Genomic DNA, 20,469 nt, shown 5'->3' with positions numbered 1-20,469 from the left:
GTTTCGGCTGGTGCATGAATAGGCTGGAAACAGTTCGCCCATGTTGCATTCGGGAGGTTTCTAGCTAAGGTTAGACTCTAGCGTTGAGTGTGCCTTGCTACTCAATAGCACAACATTCAAAGTTGTAGTCTTACTATGGCAGTGGGTATAAAAAGGGCTATATCGAGGTGTCATGCGACCCGTGCCGATGATCTGCCTGGCTGTGGACCCTCAAATAGCCCAGTCGCTAGGACTAGGGGCCTCTTTCGACATACACTATAACTACCTAACTAATTCGAAAATAGAAACTGATGTTTGCATCAAAACAATTACAACTAAAGTTTTAATTTTTACTAGATGAAGTAAAATAATTTATTTCTCAATAAACAAACTACTGTTAGTTTTATAAAAAAATAAGTTTTATAATAATGAAAATCGAGTATTTTGCCCAAAAATATTTTAAATTCTCGAGAAATCCGAAATTTTTTCTCTTCATTTTAATTTCTAGCCAATAATGCTTTTATTTTGAGCGCCACTGTGCAGGCATATGCAACTAAAATGAATGAATAGTGAATCTTCCTGCTTCCATAACACTTTTGAAGCAGAAAAATATTCAACAACATGAATTTAATTGTGGAATGCCGATAGAATTCGGTTTTATTTTTGAGGGATTAACTATCAATATGAATGTTAGTGGAATATATAGCTAAATATATGTACATTTTTGTATACAAATACACTTTCAGTACTTAACACTTGTTTATTGCACTCACAATTGATTATGATGTCGATAGTAAAATTATTGCTGATTATTTTTATTACGCGTTGATTTAGTATTGTTTATAGTTATATGTACATAAGTGAGTACAAATGTACTCAACTCAACTCAACTGCGTGTGACATGCATTAACCGATTACCTCAATGAAAACTTATGTATATATTTTACTAATATGCAAACAAACATTAAAGATAAGGATTAACACACCACTGATAATCACCGAGTTTTCACAAGTTTGATTACTGCTTATTAGCGATTGTGCACAAAAAGCAATAATATTTTCAAGTGTTATCAAAATGTAGGGCACATGCAGGTTTTTTTTTGTTATAAGTGTTGATGTATTCGAAGCAGAGCGTATATGTAACTGTTGTCTGTTGTTGTTGAATAAAATAGCAATTTGAGAGCCCCAAGACATCTTATATTAGAGAATATGTACAAGTATATCAGTAATTTTTTAAGTTTCAAAAATTCGAACTTTGAAAGAGGTTCTTTTGTTGACTCTATACCGACTCTGACTCTTAAATCAACTGTTTCCAATATTTGTTTATAACAAGCTAATCAGTTCGTTCCATTGTATTACACTCTAATAATCAATTCTAGATTATGACAGTTTATTTGATTTATGCCAGTTGCTTGTTCGATTCACCACTCTCCACTAAGTAGTGAGGAATCGATCTTTTTCGAATCTTTTTCGAAATATGAATATAAAGCACATATATACATTCTTTTAAGGCACAAATATTCCTTTAAGAAACCGGAAACCTCCGCATTATTGGATTACCACAATATTGCCCGGCAACAAATGCAAAAATTGCTATTTATATCCACTTTCAGTTGATCCAATTAGAGGACAAGTCTCAAAAAATATTCGAATTTCCTATGCACTGTTGTTAAATTTGAAAACGTAATCAAATTAATAGTTATTTTGTATTACTTTGTACATTTAACACTTGTTGTTCGCGCTCAACCACAAAAGACACTAACTTTTGTTTATTCCCGAAACTATAAAATTACACACTTAAATTGAAATTTGAAAGTAAGCGAAATTACAATTGTTTTAATTAGATATAGCTCCCTTTTAGTAAACTAATTACATTGTATTTGTATTGTATGTGTGTGTGTGTGTGAGAATTCCAGAATAATAGTTCACATCATATTTTTGGTAATAGTGAAATTTATGGTAGATTTGGCGCAATTAAATAGCAATTAAATCTGAACTTTAGCGCTAATTATGAACATTTTTATAATTGCACAGATGACAATACGGAAAATGCATGAATGATGTAATCTACTGTATGTATATATGTGTGCTTTTACAAATAGATATAGTAGCTAAATTTAATTGTAGGCCTAAATTTAACCCTTGACTTTTTTGGTTTTTTTTTGTTTTTGAAGCTTCATTTGAAGTTCCCATTTGATGTATGTATATGATCTCATTATGATTTTTATTGCTGGATAGCCTATATATATTCAGTGTTGCCAAATATCATACTTTCACTAAATCTTACTAGGGTACCTAAAGATTTTCGCTTACAGCTTGAAGTTGGCTGCGGATAAAAGTTTCGAAAATAAAAACGGGAAAATATTGATTCTTATTTGATAGCTTCACTATTTGAAATATTTCGAAATTAAATTCGAAAACAAAATCACTGTATTTTTACTTAGAATACGAACTCAAATATTATTATTTCAGTTAAACAAGTAAAGAACTCATAATGCACATATAAGTACTAACTTTAATGGTTGATGATATATATACCCTAATTTTATTATCAACAACATTTAAATGCAGTTTTTTCTAATTCCAAATAAAAATTAGATTTACTGAGATAGCAATTACATTAAAATATGGACTCTGTTTTTGAGTACACCAGTTTAAACTGGTTGAATTACTATACTACTTGGTAACACCACAGTAAATGTTGAAAGCTTAACCGAGTCAAAGGCTACAAAAGTGTAAATGTAATTAAAAGATGCGGAAAAAATAAAAAAAAAACATCATTTATTCCTAATGTTAAAACTGAAAAAAATAACACACGGCATTAAAGCGCGGTTTTTGTTTTTTTGAAATTGCACTAAAACTAGTTAAGTAATTAAAAGAATAATGTATATAGATTAATTATAATTGAAGTACTTTTGAAATACTAACTGGTTAGAGAGTGTAGAAATGATATAAAGCTTCCAAATATTAAAATTGCAATGGAAAGAATGATATATAAGATGATAGGACCAGATTTATGGAATTATTTAAATATTTTAAAAGAAAAAAAAATATTTTTGTTAATATTTTTTATAAAAATTTTGAAATAAACAGTTTTAAGATAATACTTAATTATGATTACATTAAAATTTTAGATTTTTTCTATAAAAAAATTACTTAAATAATATATATATTTAATAATATACAAAAACACTCGTATTCGATTAGTTTGAAAATCAATCGATCTGATATTAAAAACAAAAAAATGTGTTACGAAATATAGTGCCAAAGTTATTTATAAACAGTATATCTCTGCTCATGTATTCTCATACACAATCAACACAGTCAGGCGACCTAGAAATCCGCACACGATTTTTACTTGCTTTAATTTAGATTCATTTTTTGCCATTTAGTGAATTGACTTGAGCGTTTTTGAGCAAGTCGTCCAATTGTACTACATTTGTATATATTTATGTGTGTTTATGTATCGAACTAAGATGCGAAAAAAGTCTAAATTAATTTCAATTAAACAAAAATAGAAGTTCTGCATTCACTTAATTGCCACTTAAATAGATTTAGTGATTTAGCAATAGTTGATTGAGTTGAGTTATTTGTAAATCATAGAAAATTGTTAAAGGATACTATAGTGAGTAAGTTAGCGTTATGTAACTTCAGAAACGGCACGACTAACTGTGAAAATTTGTTATGAAACAATACACTATAATATAACAATAACTTCGAGAGCAATTAGAAATGTATTATTATAGCGATTAAATCGATACGATAACCTATTCAATGCTCATTCAAATTCATCAATAATTTTGGAGCGAAGCCTATAGCCCTATAACTAGATATTCGCTATCTGCAAATGTCTCCGAATAAAACTTCATAGATCTCAACCCGGTACTGCCCAGAACTTTTTACGTTTCAGATTTTTCTGAAATGAAATACTCCCATGTATTTTGGCCCCCTGAGCACGAAAATTAAATTTGTTTTACGATTAATATCAATATTTAACTTTTCCAGAAAATGCAAAAAACCAACGTATTTTGTAGTTTTATAGTGTAATTTTCAAGTTATTTATGAAGATATAGGGATAAATTTTGCGTTACCATATGGTAATCGTGGGTTAATTCGGGTTAAGTCAGTTACGAATTTTCAATTCATACAAGTCTTTGTTTCGCAAGTTCTCTACTTGTCGTATTTGAGCTCTGCTCTCCCACAAAAATATTTAAATTTGAAAGCATCAGTAAAGTTATCCAGTCAAACTGAACTCGAGAGAGTATAATTTACATCCTTTTAAGGGGCTACGTGGGTTCAAATCGATTTTTTTGGCTTATTAATTTCTGCAAGAATGGTATCCTAAGTTTTCAAGTCGATCCGAATAATAGTTTCGGAGATACAGCCTTTGAAAGGTGTGCGCTCCCAGTCAAGTAGAACTTTAAACGCGTTTTCCTCGGAACCGTGTTTTCAAAGCTGGTTGTCAAATGTTCTCGAAAACTACTCAACCGATCTTGATGAAATTTCGCACAGGTGTTCGAGATACAATTTACTCGTATTTCGGCGAAGAATTTTTATTTTTTTTCAATAATTAACTATTTAAAAAAAAAAGATATCAAGCAAATTTGACCGACATTTGTATTTTTTTGGAAAAATGTCTTCCAAAATTCCAATTTTTTACTCTTTTTGTCTTTTCTTTGTTCAAGCACGAGTTTATGGTCTTAACTAAAACACTTATTTTAATTTTTTCATAATAGATGATCCTATCAGGAGTTATGCTGACAACGCGGACGCACCTTTTTTCCGAGGGTTTTTTATGAAACTTTCAGAAATTATTCTTTAAATATGTATCTATAAGACATAGTAAACATACCATATAATATGCCTTTTTACATGACAAAACCCATGTAATCCCTTAAGGGATATAAAAGCTAGATATTTTCTGTCCTTTAGATTGTACCAGTCTTTGTGTTTTATATCAGTTGTTTGTTCGATTCACCACATCTAGAAGGTTTTTGAGCACTCAGAGAGGAAGACTTATATTGTAACTATCCCGTAAATTTATCTGGAATAATATTATTTATTTAGAATTAACTATTTATTTGCAAATCTTCTCATTATTGTTAAGCATTACATTGTATTTTCCAGGTGTGATTTCCTGACATTAAATATATCACACTTTAACAACATTTAAACGATTGCAAATTGAATTATATCTAATGCAAATTGCGCAGAAGATTAATTAATTAAATTCTAAGCAAAACAGCTTAATGAGACAATGTCAATCGAGCATCGTTTCAATTGTGCGTCGTTTGAATATCTATAAAGCCGACATCAGATTACTGTGAATTTTTCATTAGGCACTTAAGTGAGGAATTGTCAACAGAGCATATATTATATTTATAAATATATACGTATGCAAAACCTGTTTTATTATTTTATTAGTTCATAATTTATCGAATAAAAATAGTAAATATTGTGTGAGTTAGTAATTTAATTTATTCTAATTGATTTTAATAGTTGAAAGGAGTCATAATAATATGGAAAATAATATAAATAGTAATTAAACATTTTATTTTATGGGCCTCCCTAGACAAATTGTGACTTTTTGAAATAATTTTTAGAAATAAAGGCACTCTTATAACTCGTCAAATGCCAAGATAACTGTTAAAAATCTTCATACCGATACAATTAATATAAATCATTCCTCAATAAACTCAATTTTGACAGTTCGCTATGACTTGAAGTTGGCTGCTGAATATTGTGTGGAGAAGAAAGATGATACAAATTCTAATAATTAATATTTTTCATTGAAATACTATATATTTTAATTTTCATAGCTTCAATATTTCACATTCATTGAGTTATAAAAAATAGATAAATATTGGAAAGTGTTAGAAAATGTCAACATTTCACCGCACTCTCTCGTGCGTTTGTATTACAAAATCTGACGTTTGACGCTCAAATTTATAGCTGACTGTTACTATTTATTTTAATTTCCCACTAATTACTGATAAATTATAACAACTTTAATCGTTAGGTAAACTAGAGGCACGCTTCTTAAAAGTGCATTACACATTTGCTCTTCATATATTTGTTTACATTAGTATTTATTATACAGTTATTGAAGCCGTTTATTGCTAAATATATTGTGTACATATTGACTGTAAGTTCGAAAAATGAGTATATTCATATTTAGTACTGTCAATATTAGGCTATTAAACGTCATATTTGTAGTATGACTGATAATTGACAGCTACTGGTGAGCATGTCGATAAAATGACAAGCCTTTCCGATAGTACAGTATATTTATAAATGTTTATGAGTTGGTATATATGTTGGAAAAATGTGTATTACAGAGACTGGTTACAAAGATTGAGAGAAATATATTAAATTAATTATATCATTCTCATACGGATACCTTACAAGGTATTTACTAATACCTACTTGACGATTTGACGTTAATTGGAGCTTGTCAGAACTTCGTTAGGTGGTAAACTGAACTTAAAGATTATGAAAAAAGGGGTTTAATTCGAAATAATGTCAGTTGGAAAGCACTTAGTTTCGTTTCATTTGGTTGACGTTTCTTTGGCGCAATTCTAAATATCATTGGGTGAGAAACTTGACTAAACTGATAACAAAAAATTTAAAAAAAATTATGAATATATTACTAAGTCAAGTCTAAAAATATTCTCCCTAAATATCCATCAAAACCAAAAAAAAATTTTCCCAACTCTCTACAGCTTTTCTCACTGGGTCGCTATTGTGCATCATCGGCTTAAGCTGGCCGTTCATTACTACAACTTACTGAGAAAACTAATTGCATTCCAAATAAACAGACGCGCAAGATTAACTGAATGACTGTAGTTGCCGTACGCAAATAATACACATGTGTGTTTTACAATTGTATAAATTTATTTACATTTTACCGATTTATTTGCGAAAGTGCTGCTGCTTTTCTCACATTATTGTCAACCGGTGTCAGTGTGTCGAATAGCAGACTGGTATCAAGTTAAGCGGGTGTTTCTTTTATTGAATTTTTCCTTTTGTGAATCACACAAAACTATCGAAGTAAACACATTCTGATTAAATGCCTCATCATATTTAATGCGATACAAGTGTGTACTTAAGTGACTACATATGTATGTAGCTCTTTGAGTGCGTTTCGAAAAAGTGTCTACACTTTTGTTGTATTATTGTTAATATTATTTATTTATTCACTTTGTATTTGTGTCTCATATTAAAGGGCTGTAATTATTGTTCTAAGTAATGAAAACTGTAGCGGTTTCCATTTACTTTAAGAGAAATTAGATGCTTGTTAAAACAGATTTTCTATACTTATTGGTTATTTACGATTTATAGCCACTTTACTTATACATATGTATGTACTTGAAATGATTGGTTCACAGTTAGCACCGTACTCAGTTGACCAGTATGTTCTCATGGAAACCATATTTCCATATCGCTAAGTGAAAGTCTGAAGAGATTTGTCGAATAAAATTATCGGAAGTAAGATTCATTAAAGTAATTAATTATTACACAATAATTCAATCGCCTTTATTTTATACAATTTGCGAATCTAATGTTAGACTCCCCTAACTTAATCCTTTCCTTCATGCATCCACATTTATTTAATTGCACACATTCAATCTTTAATAAAGCAAAATGTTTCATTTCTAGTGGCTGGTGTGCCGTTATGTAAATATTATTCATTATCGACATAAGTTTTTTACAAATACATATACATATGAGTATAAAATCAAGTATGCGGAAGTACGCGCATAGTAAAGTGTGGGTGCAAAAGTTAGGAAAAACAAGGCGTATATCGAGAACTGTTAATGATAACAGACTAAATATTTATTATATTCTAATTGAATTAATAAATTACTATAACAAACAGATATATGTAAGCGCTTTCTGAGGAATCATTGTAGAATAAAATAGTCAGCAAATCGGATAATAGATTGAGAACAACTTGACTTAATTAACAGTACCTACCTTATAACAAATACATAAACAAGACAATTGTAATATTCTCTTCATTCAACACAATTCAACTTAAAATTGAGGAGCGACTTTTCAAATGGGGATATTTACATTTTTTTTTTTTTTTTTAATAAGTAGCAGTCTTGTTCTAATATATGTAATTTCGTCATTTGGATTCTGATCTGAACGAGGTAGTTTCCAAGTATAGAAGCTTTAAATGTGGGCGTCCATTTCAAAAGGGCTAATTTCGTGAGGATTTTAACGACTCTTATTGATTTTACCACATCATCAATGAGAAAACCGCAGAAGATCAAAATAGTGGCGGAAGAAAGGGTAGTAATGCGAAAAACCACGAGAACGGAAATTGTAAGGGTATAAATTCTGGTTTTAATTGGAGTATCTACGTTTCGACAACGTTTTGTAACACCATTCAATATTAACACACAGTTATGCAGAGAAGGATCCTCTGTGTATGAGTTTTAAGTACCGTGCTCACATACATTTTCAAAAGTTTTATACAAGTGCAAGTCCATTCCGTAGACTCAATATTCCGTTACGCAATAGAAAAACCTTGTATAACCGAAAGACGAAAATTGAAGAAGAAATATTTTTATCACGGCTGATAACTCCACATGAAGCACAACGGAAAGGTAACTCTAGGCACTGAGTTCTTCATGTTCGATATACAGGGACTTGAAAAGTTAAAGTCCGATTGCGACAATTTTTCCACAAGTGATGCCACAGTTCAAATACAGTATTTGTGTAAAATTTTATTCTGCTATCTTCATTGGTTCCTAATGTACATGTTATAAAGTTAACCAATCAGATGGAATTCAAAATTGAGTTAAATGGGAAGTAGGCGTAGTTGGGAATCGATTTCACTTATTTTTCATCCGTGTCATCAGGGTGTTAAGAGAGTATTATGTGCCAAATTTCATTCAAATCGGTCGAGTAGTTCCAGGGGATATTTACATATGAGTACACAACAAAAGTGGATATTATTAAAATTCCGTATCAAAAAGGGATATTCTGTTTTTTTTTTAATTGTATAGCTCTATATGGCAAGGACCTATTTTTACCAAATTGTTTACATAGTTTCTAAACACAAAAATTATTTTTCATTAGGTCTACAAATATTTGCATCAGAACCTTTTTTTATTTTGTGAAAAAAACTGTCAAGATGTAGATATCCCCTTTTGAAAAGTCACTCTTCAATTGTTCTCGATTTAGCTTTTCAATGTTATTATACATTTTATTCACAAATAATTTTCCATAAACAAATCAAATGTTTCTCTGAGGTATCAAATATTAATTTGCTTGAGCTTAATCAAAATCTAACGATGAAGCAATTTATGTCTTAATTACCACCGTTAATTGAACTATTTGTATATTAGGACTATTTAGTGATGCCAAAATAATTTTACATATTCTATTCAACAGTAGATGGTTTAATATTCCATTTGTTGTTGCTAGGTACGGATGATATTAGCGATTTGTATTTGTTTTCGTTCAAATATGAGTTTACGTTCTGACAATTCTAATTACTGATAGATTAGAATAATGTATAAAAACTTGTTCCAAAAATGTTCGCCATGTCTATGCCATGAATTCGAATATAGGCCAAAAATATCTCAAAAAGGTTGAATAGTTTGTTGGTTATTTCAAATTCAAAGAGACATTGTCTTTTCGAATAATTTATGATTATAGTGAGAGGTTATTTCGCTTCAGATACTGAAGTTACTGCCTGCCAATAAGCAGAAACTGTCCATAAACAAAGTCTATAATTTTTTTACTTTTTCTCAGTCGAGTTTCAAACTCCCAACACCTAAATAACCGAATAATCAGAAAAAAATTGTATTTGATCTCAGATAAATTTTAAAGCAATCATTCAACAATTTGTAGACCCCAACATCTTGAATTATTTTATAAAAAATCACAGTGCTATGCAACTGCTAAATCATTTCCTTTGAGGCATTTTCCTTTGATTACTGTGAATATTTAATTTGTTTGTAATCTCAAAAATCATTAATAAATACTGTAATTGCATTACAAACAGTTTCGGTCATGATTTAACTATGGAAAATTACATACAGATGTATTCACATAGCCTCTATGTACTCACGGAAATTTTCAATTCTACGAAATTGTTGAAAGGCAATCCAAAACAGCGGCGTATTGTAAAACGAGATTTTATTTATTGAGGTGTGCAAATATGGGGCAGGCGTAGAAACAGATGTTTTGTTATTGAGTTTCATAAACACTTTTCATTCAAAACACTTTTTTTCCAAAGTATTTCATACACTTATTTATTTATAAAATACTAGAACTGAACAACAGTGAATTTCGTTATTTCGAAAATTCGTAATCAAACAGTTTTCTGAACAACGAACTTTGGCTTTCTTATCAATGGCAATTGATTGCGGGAATGTCTTTCAGGCGCGTTCGTCACGATTAATACGCCTCTAAAGACAAAGCAAATACACAAAAGTGTTGTAAGACACAATATGCACGCGAACTCCGAAACTCGTCCTGTTTTTCGAAAATTTCAAAATAATTTTCCAAAATTGTAAACTATTGTTTCACGAACGATTTTTCACCTCGGTAACTTAACTCTGACTTTGTTATTCGCACTATTTCGTAAATCTTCACCGTATTAACGAAACATGTGTTCTTTACGCGTTAAACGCTTGATAACGACTGTCACGGCGGCTGCCTGTTGCTTTGCCTTTGTGTTTACTTTGGCCACTATAGCGTTCGGGAGCGTTTCTGTGACTTTGTCATCGTCGTTGTCGTAGCCGCGTCGTCGTTGTCGTTCCTATAGTCATTGTTGCTGTCGCCACTATCATCATTACTGCGGCATTCGGAATCGGATTCTGAATTATTGTACTATGAATTGGAAATACTCATATTTATTTGTTTGTTTGTCTGTGTCTACAAGGGAATGCGTGTGTATTAATACTTGTAGTTGCATAGTGTAACCGCACAGAAATGATTCTTAGCGGTGGCGCTTTTTGAATTGACTTTTGGCAGTGTGTATAACCCAGTGAACAATTCACTCAATTTGTTGGATTCTCAAGTGTAGATTTCATTCATATTAATATTCAACAACATTTTTAATCTATTAGATCCAAAAATCCCGAGGTCCCGAAACACAGAAATAGTAATCTCTCAGTAATATTTTAATCCCGAAATTCTGGAATTCCGGTAGTTATTTCGGGATTAGTTGCAGGCTTTTACGAAAACTATTTGCTAGTTACTCAGGTGACAGAGTCCTATGAACGAATTTGACTTTACCAGACTAATATTTAGAGTGTAATAAAACTTCCAAACGGTACTAATGGTACCGAAGTTGTTTGAGGTATCAGGAAAGCATTTCGGATCTTTAATATTCGAAAAACGTTCCTATCAATTTGTGACCTTTGACCCTAACGTGTACAGTCAAATTTCCTATTCAGTAGAGTGTGCTGAACGGTACTCATGGTTCCGAAGTTGTTTGAAGTATCAGGAAAGCATTTCATATCATTTATAAACGAAAAACGTTTCTATGAAATTCTGACCTTTGACCCTAACGTGTACATTTAAAATTTCCTATTCAGTAGAGTATGCTGAACGGTGCTCATGGTTCCGAAGTAGTTTGAGGTATCAGGGAAGCATTTCGGATCATTAATAAACGAAAAACGTTCCTATCAGTTTGTGACCTTTGACCGTAACGTGCACATTTCAAATTTCCTATTCAGTAGAGTGTGCTGAACGGAAGCTGTTCGATGTATCAGGGAACGAAAAACGTTCCTATCGATTTGTGACCTTTGACCCTAACGTGTACGTTTAAAATTTCCTAATCAGTACAGCGAGCCGAACTCTCTTGTTTTTGAGTCATATTTTATCGAGATTGAGAGCTACATATGTGAATATTACTAAAAAATGTTATAAAGAATCACGTACATCAATGAAATGCTTTTCTCCGATCTAACATTGAAGGTATAATTTTCGCGAACGTGTTTTTCAGCATGCAAGAATCGTGTATTTTCAGAATTCCTCCCTCTTTCTGAGTTCTACGCTTTGTAATTATCTAAGAAGCAAACAGAACTAAAGTTTTTTAAGCCTCCTAAAAGCTGATATTTTGTTATAAGAAACTTTTTCATGACAGAAATACCCTCCAAGGTTTGTGGTCGACTGCCTAAGGTAACATTCTTAATTATTACTAAAAATCTGATTTAAAGCTGTACGTCGGGGTACAAGGATATAACGCATTCTATGTTTATCAGTAGTTGTGGTACAGTGAGAACTTTAGAATCGACTGTTGTAGTAACGGACAATGCTTCAGGCCCTTACTGTGCTAACTATTAGGTCTACAACTTTGCTTTCCGCCGTAGGGTCAAGCACTGGTCGATTAAATCGTTTTATATCGATCTTGGACATTTGTGTAAACATTAACCCAACAAAATATTTGTAGAGATCTGCTTGCATCCAAAACTTATTCTCAACTGAAAATGTCACTTTTTGAGCCGAATTCTCGACATTTGCGGGAAATTTTGCTTTTCTTTTTTAATTCCAAGAAAAGTGCGGCTGAGACTCATCGAATGCTTTCGGATACGTACGGTGAGGCTGTCCTAAGTGAACGAACATGTCGCGAATGGTTTCAACGTTTTAAGAATGGTGATTATGAAGTCGAAGACCGGCATGGTGGTCGAAGGAATTGGAAGCATTACTCGACCAAGATGCGTTTCAAACTCAAGAGGAATTGGACGATATTCGATACCGAACGCAATTGATGCAATTGAGCCGAGCACTAAAAGAAAAACGGCCACAGTACGAGGAAAGACACGATAAATTCATTCTCCAGGATAACAATGCTCGGCCTCACGTGGCAAAGGTGGTCAAAAAATATTTGGAGACGCTGAAATGGGAGATCTTACCCCACTCGCCGTATTCTCCAGACGTTGCTCCATCTGACTACCACTTGTTCCGATCGATGGCATACGGTCTAGCTAACGAGCACTTCAGTTCTTATGAAGAAGTCAAAAATTGGATTGATACTTGGATCGAGCCCAATACCAAGGGACTCTTTTTAGCGACTTGAATGTTATGACGATATTGAACCGAATAAAACACGTAATAAAACCGGTAACTTATGGAAAATAGTTCTTCAATTACATTTAACAGCGCTTCGCTGTTTTAATTTCAATACATAAAATTTTGATTGTTTTTGGTTACCACGTCCAATTAGACGGTCTACAAAGCTTTTTCTCCGACTATTTTTATTTTATTTTTTTTTATTTTTTTTGTTACAGATATAAATACATACATTTTTTAACAAATTTAATAGAAATTTTGTAAATTTTTTTTCTGAGATAACCAAAAAATTTATAAAATATAATAATTTAAATAAAATTTTATAAACAAATGTAAAGTGTAAGGTTACCAGAAAGTAAAAATTGCGTAAAAAGTGGAAATTTATTTATTTAAAACAATAATTTAATTAAATAAGAGAAAATGATTTTTAAAAAGAGAAAAATAATAATAATAAAGCAAGGTATCTGTTTCAGTATTTAATATTATTATTGTTATTTTTTTTATTGAAAAATTTCATAAATAAATAATGCCAGATATAGTTTTATTATTACAACCAAATTAGACAACGCACAATCTTAAGATATTGTTTTCACTCAAGTCACTGGTTTGTTTATTTAATGTATGTATGTTTGTATGTATATCTGTGTCTGTCTTTGTGCTCTTGTCATGCTTTGCAGTAGTCGTACACATTTATAAATTTTATATAAACATTTTATAAGTCAAATAAACGTCACTTCTTGAAAAGCGAAGCTCCTCTCCTCTCGTATACTTGCCTATATTTATATATGTTACAGAATATATACAAACATATATTTGTTAGACTCGTCTGCATCAAAATGATAAGCGCTAATGTTTTTGTTGTGCACTAGCATTAAAAGTGAATGTTATAAGCAAGCACATACATACATACATATACTATATCGATAAGGACGAACGATACAACCGGACGTGCTCGATTAACGCACTCCTTGATTCATTTTATAGAAACAAAATCAAAAATTTGTTCAAAAAATTTCAAAATTTGGAAATTGCATTTATTTATGGAACTTAGTTATGCAATTTATTTATTAGTCAGCTTTAGAAGTTGAAGCTAAAAAGCGTTTTTTTAGCAATTTTTTTGAAAGGGAAGGAAATGATTGCGGTAAACGGTGTTTTAAGACGATTGTGTACTATATTTAAGGTTTCAAAAACAATATTTATTATTAAAAGTTTTGAATTTTTTTCAAAGTTGTAAGTATTTTTCTGGAGCGCCTGGAGTCTGCACTTGTAAATCGGTGCCGGTGATGGAGGTCGTGTGATGCATCTGAAACAGTCGAACCAATTTTTTTTTTTTAATTTTTATAAGTTTCTTATCTTTATGAACTAAAAAAATACCCAAGAAGTTATAAAATTCCAAATTTTTTCGAAGTTTGAAAAAAAATTCACTTTTTTAAGAAAAACAAGTAAGGAAGGGCAAAGTTCGGGTGTAACCGAACATTTTATACTCTCGCAATTTATATATTTAACTTTATTTATATTATATAATACACAATTTGACCCACATATTCGTCATATATATTGTATAAAGTCCATTGAAAGTTGGAAACCATAATATTAGGTTAGAAGCACCGAGGTCCTCGTGTTCGATATATGGGGCCTTAAAAACCTATGGTCCGATTTCGGCGATTTTTAGAATGTTGCTGCCACACTATTAACATAGTATTTGTGCAAAGTGCTGCACCGATATCTTCACTAGTACTTACTTTATATATTGTAAAGTAAACGAATCAGATTGTCTTCAAAGTTCTGGTATATAGGAAGTAGGCGTGGTTGTAAAGTGATTTGGCCAATTTTCACAACATATTATTGGGAGGTAAGGAAACTACTACAAACCAAGTTTCATTGAAATCGGTCGAGTAGTTCCTGAGATATGGTTTTTGACTCATAAGTGGGCGACGCCACGCCCATTGTCCATTTTGTAAAAAAATCTGAGTGCAGCTTCCATCTGCCATGTCTTATGTGAAATTTAGTGTTTCTGACATTTTTCGTTAGTGAGCTAACCCACTTTTAGTAATTTTCAACGTGGCAGTGCACCGATTTTGCGCATTTTCGAAAGCAACCCTCTCATGGTCCCAAGGAACATGTGCTCCAAGAGTCATTAAGATATCTCAATTTTTACTCAAGCTACAGCTTGCACGGACGGACGGACAGACGGACGGACAGACATCCGGATTTCAACTCCACTCGTCATCCTGATCATTTATATATATATAACCCCATATCTAACTCTTTTATTTCTTGGTGACACAAACAACCGTTATGTAAACAAAACTATTATACTCTGTGTAACAGGTTGCGAGAGTATAAAAATCGATTTTTTGAAGCCTGTAAAGCAGACTAATGCCTGAATTATAAGTTTCTTAGAGGGAAAAATTCTTTAACCTAATCAAAATATTTATGTATATTCATACATACTTACATACTTACACACAATTAAAGTTCATAGTGAGTGCATGAGTACTTAGAATACACTTAGCATAATCTATTTTTGATTAGTTGCTTATGCTCGTGATGTTTGCTAGTAGAAGGCGATTGCCACCCAAATACTTGCTCAAATACATATACAGAGAAGCCTTGCTTAAAGATGACTTAATTTTTTTTATTATATTTCGATTTTTTCGTCATTAATCAGTTTATCAACGTATGTAGGTATGTCTGTAGCACTCTTTTGCTGGTCACATGCACGTGTTTATTTGTATGTAAGCACTTACTTATCAGTGATATGAAATGAGTGCAGCTTCTTGGGGCAAAGGTGTTTATTTTTTTATTTGTATGTATGTATGTCTAATTTGCCTTACATATTTTTTATAAATAATCAATAATCCAAATAATAATCAAGGGAATGCAAGATTTTTCAAATATTTTGCTAAATTTTTCATATATTCGCTTGCGAACGGGTATTCTTTTACCTACCCACTCCATCAATTAAACAAACAAATGAACTTTTTATTTAAAAATAAGCTGAACTTCTTTTATAAACTCAAGTCTGGCAAAATAAAATTTTATTTATGAATACAATTGATTTTTTTTCTTTTTGCTATCAAGAATATCCATAGAAGTCTATTACTAGTTCTAATAAGTCCACTACATAAAGTAGTTTAGAGATTTTGTTAATGCCTTTTTAACATTTTATGCTGAAATTTCATTTTCCCAGCGTAAAATCAACACTGAGTGATCGAACACCTTAATAAAACAACAATTCTTCCACATCAGTGCCATAACATAACAAATTTCTCCTCAATAAAATCTTGTATTCCACCAAATAAATTACAAAAAGTGGCTTGTCATCAAATCTAAAACTAAAAACAATCGCTACAACGTATTTGTTTACTCTTGCGTTAGTAAGTAACTTTAAAAATTAGTGTTAAGCTGCGTTGTTATTGGATTATTTGCAGATTAGCGGTGACAAGCTGTCATTAGTTGAAGTTCTTTTATCAACTGTCAAGGGAAGAAAACAACTAAGTTGACGTGTGATTTTAAATTTAACAGGGGTTGTATATTTATATGCACATATATTATACATGTGTGTGTGTAAATAATTGGGTGAATTGAAATTTTCAGTTCCTATTGCACCATTCTCATATCGTATTGCAAAGCCACGTCAAGTTATAACGTGGCAATGTTTACAGAAGCAGGTTAAGGGTTCTATTTAATTTAATTTAATTTATAAAAAGTGAAGATATTTTGTTGTTGTTGCCTCGATGATGCGTACTGACAAAAAAGTGTATAAAAACTACTTAAAAATTATCAGGGTAACAATTTGTGAGCAACTTAAGTTTTATTTTAGTACTATTCTTGCTTTTATATTTATGAACTATAACAGAAAAGCTTTATAAAAACTAATACCGTTATTAAGAAATCATAGTTCTTAAACTTTGTTTCCGCTTCAACAAATTTTTGCTCAAACTTGCCTTCCATATTATGGCAACAGATGGCGCGGTTTGACCGAAAAGTGGCAGCGCTGCAATGGCTTAGTGCAATTCTCATTTTGAAATAACTCAATATAAGCGATCATATATACATATATAGTTATTTTGTTTACTACTTATTATATTTTTAATCAAATACTTCGCTAAATAAAGCTTAAATGTAAAAATAAAATATTTTTGCAATCATTGTTCTATTCAAACCTGCATTACATTAACCTAATCGTATAAAATGGCAACGTCACAAACAGCTGTTTTCAATAAATGCATTTCCAAATGCAAATTAAACTAAATAAAATAAATTACAAACTATTTATTTTATATTGTTAAAAATAAAATAGAAATAAATGTGTTAAAAAGTGATAAACTACCAAGGCCAATTCTAAATAAATTAGCAACATACAATTTTAAAATAAATTTCACATAAAAGCCTAACTACAATGGATACCGAAATCCTAGCACAAGCTGTGGATAAATCGCAAATGCCACCATTGCATCAGAAACGCGTTTTGGCATTTATCAATCATTTTATAATAAATTCATGCAATTTCCTCAATGACTTTGCGTTGAAATGTGAAAGTAAATTTGTGGATTTGGAAAGAAAAATGCAAAAGGTTGAAGCAGCACTAACAATAATAGAGGCCAAGGTATGTAAATACAATAAGGAAATTAAAAAAAAAACTAATAATATCGCAATGCAGTTAGCATCAGTGCCAGATGTAATGGACACCACAACAACTACCACTGCCAGTAATATTGCAACAGAAGAGGTTGCAAACGATACCGCGGAAAAGACTGAAAACAAACCAACCGGTGGAGAGACTGTTACTGATAGTTCTACAGATGTTGCTGCACCAACGAATGTTGCAACTCCGGAGCCGACAGGTGTGCGCGCCTGTGAAGATATGCGTTTTAAGAAGTTTTTCAAAATGGTGCAGTTCGGTGTGCCTACTGGCGCTGTTAAAATTAAAATGCAAGCAGAAGGTGTTGAGCCTAGCATACTGGAGTGAGTGATATCCGACAAAGCTAAATATATTTGATGAATATTTTTTAATATTTTGCAGCAATCCGAATATGTTGCTAACCGATGGCGTTACGGATTGAGAGCCATAAACAAATACGGACTTTTAATACAATAGAACAAAACAAACTTGGGCTGAACTGCACCCATCCAACTATTAATGTGATATTATGAAAAATATGTAAGAATTCATATAAATAACTAGTGTAAAATAAAAGATGAAATTAAATTTTGTTTGAATTTTCTTTTAATTCAATGTTTAAATATAAAACACTGTTTTAAACCATATTTTTCACAAATAACTCGTTAACAAATGCTTTTCCACAAAGCATTACGTTTCCAAGTTTCATATTGATAAGAAACAGCGAAACAAAAAAGTAGATGGTGGCTTGGAATTGGGGGCGAGTGATTTAGAACTGAATCATCTGTCCCTTCCTCTTTTTGTCACCTCCCAACTCGAAATGTTTGCAACGCTTCAATGGTGTCTGCTTGCGGTATTTGCATTCTGTGCACTCCATACGCAACACAATCTTTTTGGTGGTCTTAGCCTGTAATATGAAATTGAAAATAGTTTAATACTTGTCGGCGTAAAAACGTATATACAGAATTGTAGTAATATATAGTTTTGTATGAATGTTCCCAATTAGCAATTGACAGTGCTGTTGTGCAATTGCAGTTTATAAAGTTTTCAGCACTCAACAATAATATTGCATACATCTATCCCACCAAAGAGCCTTATAGATCACTTCTGCGATGCAACGGCAATTTAGTTCTACAAATATGCAAATAAATAACAGTAAACCGCTTTCATTACGTACCTTCTTTCTGAAGATAGGCTTGGTTTGACCACCGAAACCTTGTTGTTTTCTGTCGTAACGACGTCTGCCCTGAGCACCTTTGCGCTCCTTGGACTTCTTGTATTGTGTCACCTTGTGTGGCTTGTGGCACTTGCACTTTTTGCAAAAGGTGCGACGCTGTTTCGGCACATTCACCTAAAATTCGTACAAAATTTTACAATTAGCACAATTTAACACGATTCCAATAAGGATTATTAGAACGAGAAATCTCAAACACTAACGCAGTATCGCAAATATAATCATGCAAACATTATTCAATAAACATAAATATACCAAAATATTGGTATTTATTCATCGAGTCGTTTGAATCACTAATTTACACATTTTGTCTGAATATTTTTGCGATGCAGCACGATTTCTTTAAAGAATTTTATTTAGATTTTCCGCAAACGTACCATCTTGACGATTCTTGGTTGTCAAAGAAAGAAGAAAAGAAAGGGAGAGAACATAAACGGAAACGACACAGCTGTCAGTTGTCAAAATTCATAAACAAAATAGGTAAATGTCAAAGCAAAGATACTGAAACACAGCTACAGGGTTGCATTGTATAACTCTTGTTTGAAAACATATGAAATATTTCTTTCTATACAAATAATGAAAAAAATAAATTTTGATTTTTTTTTTAATATTTTACCATTCTTTAACTTTAAAAGTCTTTTAATACAATTGATACACTTGATACAATGATATTTACACTGAAATAAATTTTAATATTATAAGAAAATTTTAATTTTTTTTTAAATTTTTTTTTTTCATTTTCTTTGAAATTAATTTTGAATATAAAACTTAAATTTAAGAATAAACCTATAAAATTAAGTTTAAAATTCTATATTAAATAATCCTTTGAAAAAGTCATAATTTAGGGTTTTTTTTACTCTTTTAACCTCAAAAAAATATTTTTTGCCGCCGAAATATTTTAAATTTTTTATTAACCCTTCCGATATTAATAATAATAAAACGCTCGATAAAGTTCAAACAAATCGGTGAATAACTTTTTGAGTTACAACACAATCAGTTTTTCAAACTACAGCTTCGAGGTAATTTCATTTCATTTCATTTTAACTATAACTTTGTTAATATTAATATTAGAGATTTCATTTGTTCTCTATATAAATACATACTATATTTTAAATTGATCGAAAAAATAGATTTTTTTTAAATTTTACATGGACTTCCCCTTACAGTGGGATGACCCTTTATGGAGGCCTATTTTTATACCCTGAACAGGGTATATTAAGTATGTCACGAAGTTTGTAACACCCAGAAGAAAGCGTCGGATGCCCTATAAAGTATATATGTATATAAATGATCAGTATGTTGAACTGAGTCGATTTAGCCATGTCCGTCTGTCTGTATATATACGAACTAGTCCTTCAGTTTTTAAGATATCGTTTTGAAATTCTGCAGATGTTATTTTCTCTTCAAGAAGCTGCTCATATAGCTGCCTTACAAACTGAACGATCGAAATCAAGGGCTTGTATGGAAGACTTTCGCATTTTACTACATATCTTCACGAAATTTGGTGCGAGTTATTGCCCTTAGAAATAATTTAATCTCCGAAAAAATTGTTCAGATCGGTTCACTATAGCATATAGCTGCCTTACAAATT

General features: G+C 31.5%; 3 protein-coding genes across 3 annotated transcripts in view; 1 reads left to right on the top strand and 2 right to left on the bottom strand.

Annotated features, from left to right (window-relative positions):
- The window catches only part of LOC105215064 (protein peste), a 34,924-nt gene extending 24,259 nt beyond the window's left edge, over positions 1-10,665 (bottom strand). Inside the window, exon 1 of the mRNA XM_011188814.3 lies at positions 10,067-10,665. The gene's annotated coding sequence lies outside the window, so the exon portion shown is untranslated. The remainder of the gene's footprint in view (positions 1-10,066) is intronic.
- A 6,539-nt stretch (positions 10,666-17,204) lies between these two features.
- Positions 17,205-18,232, top strand: LOC105215065 (WASH complex subunit 3). The gene is made up of 3 exons (XM_011188815.3): positions 17,205-17,629; positions 17,684-17,988; positions 18,047-18,232. Exons 1-3 carry the CDS (start codon positions 17,423-17,425, stop codon positions 18,084-18,086), a joined length of 552 nt encoding a protein of 183 aa, XP_011187117.1. The 5' UTR covers positions 17,205-17,422; the 3' UTR covers positions 18,087-18,232.
- Positions 18,228-19,378, bottom strand: LOC105215066 (60S ribosomal protein L44). The gene is made up of 3 exons (XM_011188816.3): positions 19,256-19,378; positions 18,822-18,995; positions 18,228-18,551 (listed from the first exon to the last, which is right to left on the bottom strand). The coding sequence occupies exons 1-3, from the start codon at positions 19,256-19,258 to the stop codon at positions 18,414-18,416; spliced, it is 315 nt and encodes a 104-aa protein (XP_011187118.1). The 5' UTR covers positions 19,259-19,378; the 3' UTR covers positions 18,228-18,413.
- Positions 19,379-20,469: the final 1,091 nt, after the last annotated feature.

The sequence above is a fragment of the Zeugodacus cucurbitae genome, chromosome 3 (assembly GCF_028554725.1).
Source record: "Zeugodacus cucurbitae isolate PBARC_wt_2022May chromosome 3, idZeuCucr1.2, whole genome shotgun sequence".
In the NCBI taxonomy this organism is placed as follows: domain Eukaryota; kingdom Metazoa; phylum Arthropoda; class Insecta; order Diptera; family Tephritidae; genus Zeugodacus; species Zeugodacus cucurbitae.
Note: the sequence above shows the minus strand (reverse complement) of the source record. Positions and strands in the feature narration are given on the sequence as shown.